The 10,983-nt window shown below is 35.9% G+C and overlaps 2 protein-coding genes across 5 annotated transcripts; both read left to right on the top strand.

Annotated features, from left to right (window-relative positions):
• The first annotated feature begins 499 nt into the window (after positions 1-499).
• Positions 500-6,158, top strand: LOC105172380 (PPR repeat protein). 4 transcript variants are annotated; one of them, XM_088885987.1, is made up of 6 exons: positions 500-2,645; positions 3,180-3,947; positions 4,827-5,138; positions 5,326-5,436; positions 5,509-5,622; positions 5,708-6,158. In XM_088885987.1, exons 1-2 carry the CDS (start codon positions 740-742, stop codon positions 3,830-3,832), a joined length of 2,559 nt encoding a protein of 852 aa, XP_088742113.1. In that variant the 5' UTR covers positions 500-739; the 3' UTR covers positions 3,833-3,947; positions 4,827-5,138; positions 5,326-5,436; positions 5,509-5,622; positions 5,708-6,158. The 4 variants fall into 4 exon arrangements, with proteins under 4 accessions (XP_088742113.1, XP_020553143.1, XP_088742112.1 ...); XM_020697484.2 differs by having other exon boundaries at positions 500-2,909; XM_088885986.1 differs by having other exon boundaries at positions 502-3,947.
• A 757-nt stretch (positions 6,159-6,915) lies between these two features.
• Positions 6,916-8,821, top strand: LOC105172788 (glutathione S-transferase U7). Its single transcript, XM_011094367.3, has 2 exons — positions 6,916-7,396; positions 8,275-8,821. The coding sequence occupies exons 1-2, from the start codon at positions 7,079-7,081 to the stop codon at positions 8,647-8,649; spliced, it is 693 nt and encodes a 230-aa protein (XP_011092669.1). The 5' UTR covers positions 6,916-7,078; the 3' UTR covers positions 8,650-8,821.
• Positions 8,822-10,983: the final 2,162 nt, after the last annotated feature.

Genomic DNA, 10,983 nt, shown 5'->3' with positions numbered 1-10,983 from the left:
ATTTTTGTATAGAGTTCAAACTTTATTATGGAAATGGAAAGTCATATTTGTACGTAAGGGTGGATTAGTATAATGTTTTATGATCCATTGGATCATATGTTCATCTGATGGGTCGCCACGAATTGTATCAGGACAGTTGATAAAGACAGGAGGTGGTCCAGGGGACCAATACTGTGCAGACGGCTCTGGTAGTATTTTTTTTTACACTCTCTCCTTTGTTTTCAAAGGTACAATAACCTTCAAATACTTTCACTCTATAGGTCCTATAAGATCCTATTTTTTTATTACGTATACCTTCAGTATGCTGTTTCTCTTGACCTTTATAGGTCTCTCGTCTTGAATGATAAAGGTCCCAATAAGGGATATAAAAAATATCCCCTCATCACGTTTTTTTTTTAATCAATTGTATTAACTTATTGACAAATTATGATTTTGAAGGCATCATCTTAACCTATCATGATAATCGAAAGCTTACCACCCTAACTTTTTTAGGTAAGACCTATGCTATACCACTCAACAATTCCTTGTTCCCATACAAGTCAATAACTAATACAAACTGCTCGAAAACCTTATAGTCAGAATGAAAATACTGTCTGACCCCCGAGTGAAGCTTCAATATGCTCGATCATGTCTCCCGCTGCATCTGTCTCCCATGAGAGCCAACCGTGAAAACTCAGGTCCTTGGTGTTACTGATGAAGTCGATTCCACCAGGGCTGCAATTGAATTCCATCAAGCGACATGCCAATTATGATAAAGCCAAAGGGGCAATTTATCAAACGCCTTGCAGAGGGAGCCACGCCACTTCTCTCCCACTCACGCTCAGCCCACAGGCCAAGAATGCCTTTTGCTGCCTCGTTCTCGTCTCAACGTTCTCTTAGAACCACGATCAGAAACCCGGAGCAGGTCTGCACCTCACTTTTCTGCACTATCATACACCTTTTCCTCCGCCGCCGCCGCCTCTCCGAAGCCATAGACGCTTTCACCGCCATGAGAGGTTACAAATTGACACCGCAACTCCAGGACTGGAACAGCCTCTTGCACCATTTCGGTTGTACAGGGTTAGTCCATCAGGTGATGCTTATTTATCAAGAAATGATCTTTTCTGGTGTGGGACCAAATGTGGTTACCAAGAACATAGTCGTTTACACCCTGTCTAAAGTTGGAGACTTTGACAGTGCCCTTGAATTACTAAGAGATAACAAGGATTGGAAATTCGAGAGTGATGGAGTTACTTATAATACTGTAATTTGGGGGTTTTGTAAACATGGGCATGTAGAAATGGGGCTTGGGCTGGTATCGGAAATGGTTAAAAGGGGTGTAAATTGTGATAATTTCACTTGTAATATATTAATGAAAGGATTTTGTGAGAAGGGTATGTTGGAGAATGCTAAACTAGTTATGAACATGCTGTGTAGTGACGTAGATAGGGATGGAACAATTCGTAGAGATGCTGTAGGTTTTAACACTTTGATAAATGGCTATTGCAAGGCTGGTAAAGTTAGTGGCGCTCTTCAGTTGATGGAGAGTATGGCAAAAGAGGGTGTGTTACCTGATACTGTTACTTATAACACTTTGATCAACGGTTTCTGCGAGATGGGGGATTTTGATAGTGCCAAGGGGCTCATGGATGAACTCTTAGAGAGCAGTGATTGCACAGTTGCTGATGCGGAGGAAAAACATGGTGTAGTTGGCGGAGCACGTATGAAAGCAAATCATATTACATATACTAGTTTGATCAGTGGATATGGCAAGCGGCTCCAGACTGGAGAGGCATTGGCTATATACAAGGAAATGGTTGCAAAGGGAGTTGATCCAGATGTAGTTACATACAGTTGTGTTATAAATGGACTTCTTAAGTCTGGGAGGTCAGCTGAGGCCAACTATGTATTTCAGGAGATGATAAGGATAGGTGTGGACCCAAACCATGTTACCTACTCAATTTTAATTGATTTTCTAATTAAAAACAGTAATGTAATGGCTGCATTTAACTTGCTAAGTCAATTGGTGGTTCGTGGAATTGCATTTGATGTGGTTCTGTTCACTACATTGATTGATGGGCTCTTCAAGGTTGGAAGGCACGGAGAAGCTGAGAATGTGTTTAGAAATCTTTTGCAGTCCAATGTCATGCCATGTCACATAACCTATTCTGCATTGATTGATGGTCGCTGTAAAATCGCTGACATGAAGGGTGTGGAGTCCGTTCTGCAGCAAATGAAGGAGAGAAACGTTCTGCCAAATGTGGTAACTTATTCTTCAGTAATTAATGGCTATATGAAAAGTGGAATGTTTGAAGAAGCTATTAATGTACTCTCGGACATGATTTCTCAAAATATTATGCCGAATGCTTACACCTATGGCCCCCTGATAGATGGCTTTTTGAAAGCTGGTAAAAAGGAGATAGCTGAAGGTCTATATGAGGATATGAAAATGCGAGGAGTTGATGATAACATTTTCATACTCGATGCTTTTGTGAACAATCTGAAGAAGGAGGGAAGGATTGCTGAGGCAGAGGCCTTTCTTAGAGATATGGTGTCAAGGGGTTTGTTACCTGACCGTGTTAATTACACCTCCCTGATGGATGGACTGTTCAAAGCAGGAAAAGGGTCCTCTGCGCTTGAAGTTGTCCAAGAGATCACAGCTAAAGGTATAGGGTTCGATATAATCACATACAATGTTTTGCTCAATGGGTTGATTACACTTGGTAAATATGATCTGCAATCTATTTATACTGGAATGCAGCAGTTTGGATTGGCTCCAGATCATGCTACATTTAACATCTTAATTAAGGCATATTGCAGAGAAGGGAAATTAGATACTGCTCTCCAGCTCTTGGATGAAATGAAAACTCATGGATTAAGTCCGAATGCAATAACTTGTAATATTTTGGTGGAAGGGCTTTGCGAGTCAGGTAAAGTTAGTATGGCAATGGATTTGTTGAGTGAGTTGTCTATATCTGGCTTGCATCCAACAGAAATTACTCACAAACTTGTGCTTACTGCTGCTTCTGAGACTAAAAGGGCTGAAATTATCTTCACGATGCACAAAACACTTATTGCAATGGGACTTGACTTGAGTCTGACAGTTTATAATAATCTTATCACTGTTTTATGTGGCCTAAAGATGCCTAGAAAAGCAGCATTTGTTTTAAAGGAAATGAAAGAAGCTGGTTTTCGTGCAGATACTGTCACTTATAATGCTCTGATTCAAGGATATTGCAAAAGCTCTCATTTGGAGAAGGCTCTTGCTATGTACTCTGAGATGATGGCTGAAGGAGTTTCTCCTAATATTACAACATATAACATTCTTCTAGGGGGTTTAGCAGCAGCAGGATCAATGCATAGGGTGGCTGATCTACTATCTGAAATGAAAGAACAAGGCTTTCTTTCAAATGCTACCACATTCGAAATTTTGGTTTCTGGCCACGTTAAAGTCGGGAATAAGAAGGAAGCCGTAAGGCTTTACTGTGAAATGATAACCAAAGGTTTCGTTCCTCGAACTAGCACTTATAACTTGCTCATCAATGATTTTGCCAAGGTAGGAAAGATGAAGCAAGCAATGGAGCTTTTGAATGAAATGCAAGCTAGAGGGGTGCCCCCAAATTCCTCAACCTATGACATACTGATAAGTGGATGGTGTCAGCTATCATCTCAGGAAAAGACCATGAAGAAATTTTATCAAGCAGAGGCAAGAAGGTTGTTTAAAGAGATGAGTGACAAATGCTTTACTCCCAGTGAAAGTACTTTAAATCAACTGGGTTTTGTTCTTGCAAAACCAGGAAAAGTGGCTGATGCTCAAAGGTTATTAAATAAACTATATAAGAGAGAGATATGAATAGATGGAAAAATGGTAATCTGGTGAAAGAAAATATTAAAAGCTTATCTGGAAAAGATAGCAGATGTCGTGGAGCATGTGAAGTCCTTTGCATAAAAGGTCGAAATTCACGGAAGTAAGTGAATGTACCGTGTTCATTTTGCAATCTTTATATTTTTTTATTTGGATCTTCTCGTGCTTTATTAACTGTGAAATACAAATATTGCCCATTGGGCCCTGGAAGACTTTCTACTACATTTATCACTAATTTGCTTTCATGAAAAGGCAGCAACCTACTTTGTCATGCAAGCCGGACAAAGGCTTCCGTGATTGCTTTTGTTTTGTGGGAATATTGTTGGGGGGTGGGGTGGAACCTAACACTTTCATATTTCTAATTCGTAATGTTGGGACTGGCTGTGCTATCAACCTTGGAGTTTAATGGGTTGACTTAGTGCTCGGTGAGGCAAAGGGCATTGTTGGGTGTATGTGGCTGAAATTTGAAGCATTCTAAAATCTGAAAGGACTAATGCACGGTATCCTTAGTTGTCTGGCCACTTTTTGTAATCAATGACAGGAAAGTTCCTGAAAAATATTTGCTGATGATACTATTGATGAGGGAAAACTATAGTTAACGTAGCAAGAGCAACAGAAAGTGTGAAAACCAATCCATATAGTTTCCATTCTTATTATGTTACTCTGCGTAGAGCACTGGTTACTTGTGGTCTGATTACTTTACCTGAAGTCTGTAATATTTATTTAACAAACTTCAAATTATATTGTGCTTTTTCATCATTTTTATGTTTTCTCTCTCTCAATTTTGCTTTCAATCTACATGTCGAAGTTGGATAGTATTGAGTTGTCTGATGAAGGACCATTTTCTCCTTTGGCACTTACTTTTAGTTATGTCGTCTTTTATCTCTTCTACTTTTCATGCTCGACTTCCTTGCTCTAGTTGATGGTTACGCTTCATGGTTGTCATAATTTTCACTCTCATTTCCATCTTCTGAAAATGCAGATAAAAAGCGAAATTGTCCAACAAATGCAATGCTGCTACCGCAAAACAGCTAGGATACTGCAATGACGATTGAAACCTCTGAGGAAACATCTCATCTGAAGTGATCTGCTTTCTGGCAACTACTGATACTAATGAAACTATATGGAGGCAGTGACCTTTGACATGGGGCCCCGAAGCTGGTTTGAATTGAGGCAGATTAGAGCCGGCACTGATTGATCAGCAGCTGGAAACTTGAGGCTGTAAAGTATTTGTTGGTTTTTGCAATTTGTTGGTAGATAAGCTCGAGTTCAAAATCAAGAATTTTTATAACAGGTAGACTCTTGACAGAGCTTGAACCTCGTAAATTCGTTAGATAAAGTTCATGACAAAAGATTTACTTTTGTTTCTCTTTGGTGCTGGAACACTGCATTTTCTGGATGTCCTTTCTTTGTTTTTCTCTAAAATTTTGGTTAAAACTGGAATGTTTAGAATCATAAATGCAGAGGTGCTGATTTCGCAGGAGCAGAGTGACGACTTGGTGAAAGAGTCAGAAGCTATGTGTTTAATTGATTAGGCCAACAGGGACTTGGTGAAGAATGAAGATGCTGCATATATAGGCAGTGGACATAAGGTACCCTGCCTTACTCTTTATTGACCATTTTGAATACTAAGTTCATAATACTCAAACTGCTGGTAATACCAGTAACATTGAAACCATCGATTGCCACCTTCATATCCTCGAAGTTGGAAGCAGCCCAGTACTTTCTTCACATAAGCCATCATTTTCTAGACCATGCGCGTTTCAAATTCTCTAGTTGTAAGTTGTTTTCGCAACAATGATTCATTCCCCATTTTGTGTATATTCAGTTGATCTAATGTTGACTTGACTTTGTCTTTGACAGTTAGTCGTGTGGTTTTACTTTCGGAAGCAAGAGGGATACTGGCCCCGGTGGTTGTGGCCGAGCCTCCAGCAGCTAGGGAACTAGTAGTGTCCAGTAATGAGAAGGGAACAGTTAGATTAGTAAGCAATAATTATGTGCAACAGTTCCACCTTGAAGGGGATATAATGGGTTCTGAAACTACTGCACTTTGCTTTGTTCTTGATATCTATATTGTTACCTATAGTGTCTTGATATCTATACTATTACCTTGAAGAAGCGCTTGGACGAGCGAGTTGCTATATTGTTACCTATAGTGTCTGATAGTCTTCCCGTTGAGGTAGCAGGTTTGGATGGGTTTTCCGCTTTTAAGTTTTCTTCTTGAGGTATTTGTTGAAGTTAAAAGCTCTTGAAGCTTGACTACAACTACTCGACCTCCTAAAGATATTGTATCATGTTGGCCTCGTTGGCCTCATATGCGTCTTCTATCTACTTGACTATTAGTTGTGAATCAGAGTAAGCTATGGGGTGCTTGGCCTTGGTCTCCCACACCATCTTCATGCTCTCATCACCACTAGTTGGTGGCTCCATCCTGAGGGGGAAGGCCTCAACTAGTGAATAATTTTCCTACTGGCAATACCTAATCAACAAGGTGTATCTCAGTCAATTTAAGTCTAAATTACATATGGAGTTTTCGGTTAGTTAACTGATTCAAAGAGCTTTCAAATGACATATGACTCTCTACAACGAACTCTCGTATTTAGCTCTGTAAAAGTTTATAAATATAGATCTTGTGCAGTCATTTGATTCTCACACTCAAGCTCTACTTATTCTCTCCATTCTATCTCGTTTCTTAGGCTGTTTAAGTTTATATTTTGCACTTCATCTTTTTTAGTGAACTATTACTGACTTAAGTATCGGAGTGCTGATTTTTGTTTTGCAGTGCTAGTCCCCTGTTGATCTTATAATTTCTTTGAAAATTCTTAGACCCTCGTGATGCGTCTAAAATTCGGTATACACCATAAATATATATGCTCTTATAATGAAATTAAACTAAAGAACTCATGTAAATATTTAATCACTCCTGTGAACACATAACATGAGCAAAATTTGCTCAAAACGACAAGCAAACACCCTTAAATGACGCTAGAAAAATTTAAACCATTCATGATTCATTATTCATCCACTTTTCCTCAGCTTATTCGTCGTCTGCTGTTCCATTAATCTATTCTTTCCCGGACAACATGATTCAGAAAAGCCTTGCGCACCTAAAATTCATTTTCAATTGGACAGAAACCCCACAAAAGCCACCAACTGAAAGCTGAAGAAATATTTTTACACGTCCAAGAACCATAATACGCATTGACTTCTTGCAGCCCCCCCAAATCAGAAAGTATGAGCAACAATGAAACGGTGAAGCTTCTGGGAACTGGAGTGAGCCCTTTCGAGTGGAGAATCATATGGGCTCTCAAATGGAAAGGCATCGACTTTGAATTCATTGAGGAAGATGTATCCAACAAGAGCCCGTTGCTGTCGGAGAAGAATCCGGTTTACAAGATGATTCCAGTGCTCTTTCATGCCCAAAATGCCGTATCTGAGTCACTTATCATTCTTGAATACATCGATGAGACTTGGAAAGAGAACCCCATTTTGCCCGCAGATCCGACAGAAAGAGCATATGCTCGTTTCTGGGCCAAGTTTTCTGAGGAGAAGGTGAAGTATGGGAAATTCTAGCCGAATTTGATTTGGTCAAACCTATATTAATAACATGGTGTATGATACTGATTGGATTGGTTCGACCAAATCAGATTTGGGCAAGAATTTTTTTCCATGAAGTACTTAAATTTTTCTTGGTTTAACTTTATATAATTGTTTAGATTTTGGGGTCAATTTTAAAGAAAATTGTCTCGCGGGGTCGATAAGAAATACCATAGAATTTATTTAAATAATTAGAATATGATAGTAGTTTCAAAATTAATTCGGGTTTTCTATAGTGATTATAATTCTTTAAATAATTGATTTCCTTTATAATGAAATAGTCATATTTAATTATGATACAATATATCCATAATTGTTTGATAATTAAAGATATTCTCTAATAATAATGTCTGTCCAACAATTGATTTATTCTGTTAGCTTCAATTATGGTTTAATTCAAATTTTGTATTGAATATTTCAATATTGCGCTTTTGAACATAAACTTACAATATATTTTACATATTTTTTGATAATAACATACATTCAATATCAAATTTTTATAACTTTTTAATATTAACATCCGTCCAACATCATATTTTTATATAATTTTTTCAATTTATTTTTAATAATTAAATTTCAACACGGGTAATTAAAGTGTATATTTTGACTTTATTTTCAAGGCCCGCATAATATGTCATGTATTATGAGTATCAATTATTTTTTGAACGACAAAGAGTATCTGTAATTATATGAAGTCTCAGTCTCAGGAAACTCGACGTAATTTACTACTTAATTTAACATAGTTCTGCTTTATTACCACTATTTCCTGAAACAAATCTAATTTGTACAAGTACAGAAATCTGAGACATTTCTCTCAATTTGGATTGACGCAGATACTGGAGGCATCAAGATTAGCATTTCACTACACAGGTAACAAACAGGCAGAAGGGGTTAAACTAATGTCTGAGAGCCTGGAAATTCTGGAAGGGGAAATCAGAGGAAAGAAATTCTTTGGAGGACAGACATTTGGATATCTTGATATTGTGGTTGGTTGGATTGCTTATTGGCTTCACTTCACTCAAGAAGCTGGTGGTTACAAGGTAATGGATCCGACAAGGTTTCCAGGGATTGATCAATGGACGAAAAACTTCTTACAAGTTGACATAATTAAGGACAATCTTCCACCTTTTGATAAGATGATGAGTACATACAAACTGTACAGACAGATGTCTCTCCATTTACTGAGTGGTGGTGGAGATCAGTGCTGAATGCATTTGTTCTTGAAATTGTTGCTTCTCTTCTTGCTGTTCTTGTTTTAGTTCTATGTTTGATTGATCTCCTGGTAAAATATTCATTTGTGTCTTGGAATTGGTGGTTTGTTTTGGATTAAGTGCACTTTCAGTCTGGTAATTAATTTATTTGGTGGTTTCGTTTTTTTAATTTTTTAATGTAGCATTTTGGCCCTTCATTTTTTTATTTTTTACGATTTTACTTCTTTTTTTGCCCCGAGTTCACCCTCCATCGATGAGAAGGGTGAACTTCGATGAAAAAATAACTGAAATTGTGAAAATTAAAACAATGCAGGACCAAAATATTATCCTAAAAAAATTAAAAGATAAAAATGCTTGCAAAAATGAATCAATAGGAACAGGAGCCAGATTCTAAAAGACCACGTTAGATCTACATGCATTTTTCAGCAAGAAGTGTGAACACTGGCGAAAAAAATAATTAAAATCACAAAAACTAAAAACCTGTATCACTAAAATGTTACTCGAGAAAGTAAAAACAAAAACACCAAATTATGGGACCAAAAAACATTTAAGCGGGTTTGTTTTCATGGCATTTTGCAGGGGGGGGGAGGGGATATGAAAGCAACCCCGTGATATTGTAAATGAGCAAATTACCTCATATGAAAAAATAACAATTTTATCCCCTGTGTTTTTTAAAGTGCATCAATTTATCCCTCTGTATTCTTAAAATGAAGCAATTTACTGCCTTAGGCAAGAGAGTAAATTGCTTTATTTTAATTAATATAGGGGACAAATTACTATTTTTTTATTACAGTTAAATAATTTACTCATTTTTAATATCATATCTAATAAATTGCATTAAATTCGTTGTACATGTTATCAGTTTATTACTTTTGTGCTTCTTGTAGAATGAGAATTTCTTCCGCATTTTCCAGTAAAATAAATATACAAGTTGTGAGGGTCAAGTGTTTATTATTAGTAGGTAGTACTAGAAATGTAATGTTATTTCTTTGTACACTTTTTTTTTTTGAAATAAAACTCAGTCTTCATTAATTGAGACGTTCAAATTTTTTGTCCCATTTTAAATAAATGAATAAGAAATTTTTTCTGTGTTTTTAATAATATTTGAAAAAAATGTATTGGTCAATGCATGATGAGAATTAGAAAACATATATCTCAATTATGTCGAATTCAATATATTAATATTTAAGGAAAAACAAATGGGTTATTGGATTTTGACTAATAACTCGAAGTGCTAAAATTAAATTGGAAAATTTGATAATAAAAGGAATTTTATGCATCACAATCCTACTAAAAAGTATTCATTTTAAGTCACTTATATTTAACTAAGGATTTCATGTTGAAGTGGTAAAATTGATGCTTGACAATTAAAATATTGTAGGTTTTAGTGTTATAAATGTAAGTATCTATTCTATTTTCATAGTAGTTTATGGTACTTTTTTTATTGAATGTACATTTTAATTTAAAAATTATTATTCTATGTAAGGCTACTACAAGAAAATGCGAGATCTAGAATGGGTTTAGGAACGAATTTTTTTGGAACGAGCAATTATTAGCTGGACACGGTTGGACCAGACTTTGGAACAATTGTGAAACAGGAGCTCTTTCGTCGTAATAGATGGTGTTCCTAATTATTTGGAATGGCTAGGCCACCAACTGTTCCTAATTAGTAATGGCTTTTGTACCACTTGCTCATGAAACCATTCCTAATATGCCTAACTATCTGAAAAAATAAATTATTTTTGTGAAACTTTTATATAAATATTTTTTTTTACATGTTTTAAATCGGTCATAGTAACACTATGTACATAAATTTGAATGCAAGAAAGCACATGTTCCCACTCATTTAGAAATACATCTTGGCACGATTTTTGTATGTCTGGTGATGTATTGTGCAATAGGCTTTGGAATATAATTTGAATCTTCCATTAAAATATACTTTGTAACGGCTTTGTCCTGTATTTGGAATACATGTTTTGGAACGTTGTTGCACCACCGTTTCCTACACAGTTTAATACATTTTGTTGGGATGATTCATATGATATTTGGTCATTAAATTTGGAAAGGCATTTATTTTTTTAAACACATTACAGACCATGCAAAAGTCCGTTCCAAAATTATATATCTATTAAAAAAATATTTTTTAAATTATGAAATAATAATTTTATAATTATAATTAATTAGTAAAATTAACTATTTTGTTTTAATTTGATTAATCAAATAAATATTGAATTATAGAATGAAATTAATATTAAAAGAAATAATTATGAAAAAATATTATATTAACACAAGAATTGTACATTTACAAATATAGAAATGAATCCCTAATCT

This window comes from Sesamum indicum, linkage group LG10 (assembly GCF_026168435.1).
Source record: "Sesamum indicum cultivar Baizhima isolate 11 linkage group LG10, ASM2616843v1, whole genome shotgun sequence".
Classification (NCBI taxonomy): domain Eukaryota; kingdom Viridiplantae; phylum Streptophyta; class Magnoliopsida; order Lamiales; family Pedaliaceae; genus Sesamum; species Sesamum indicum.
This window is presented reverse-complemented; position numbering and strand designations above follow the sequence as displayed.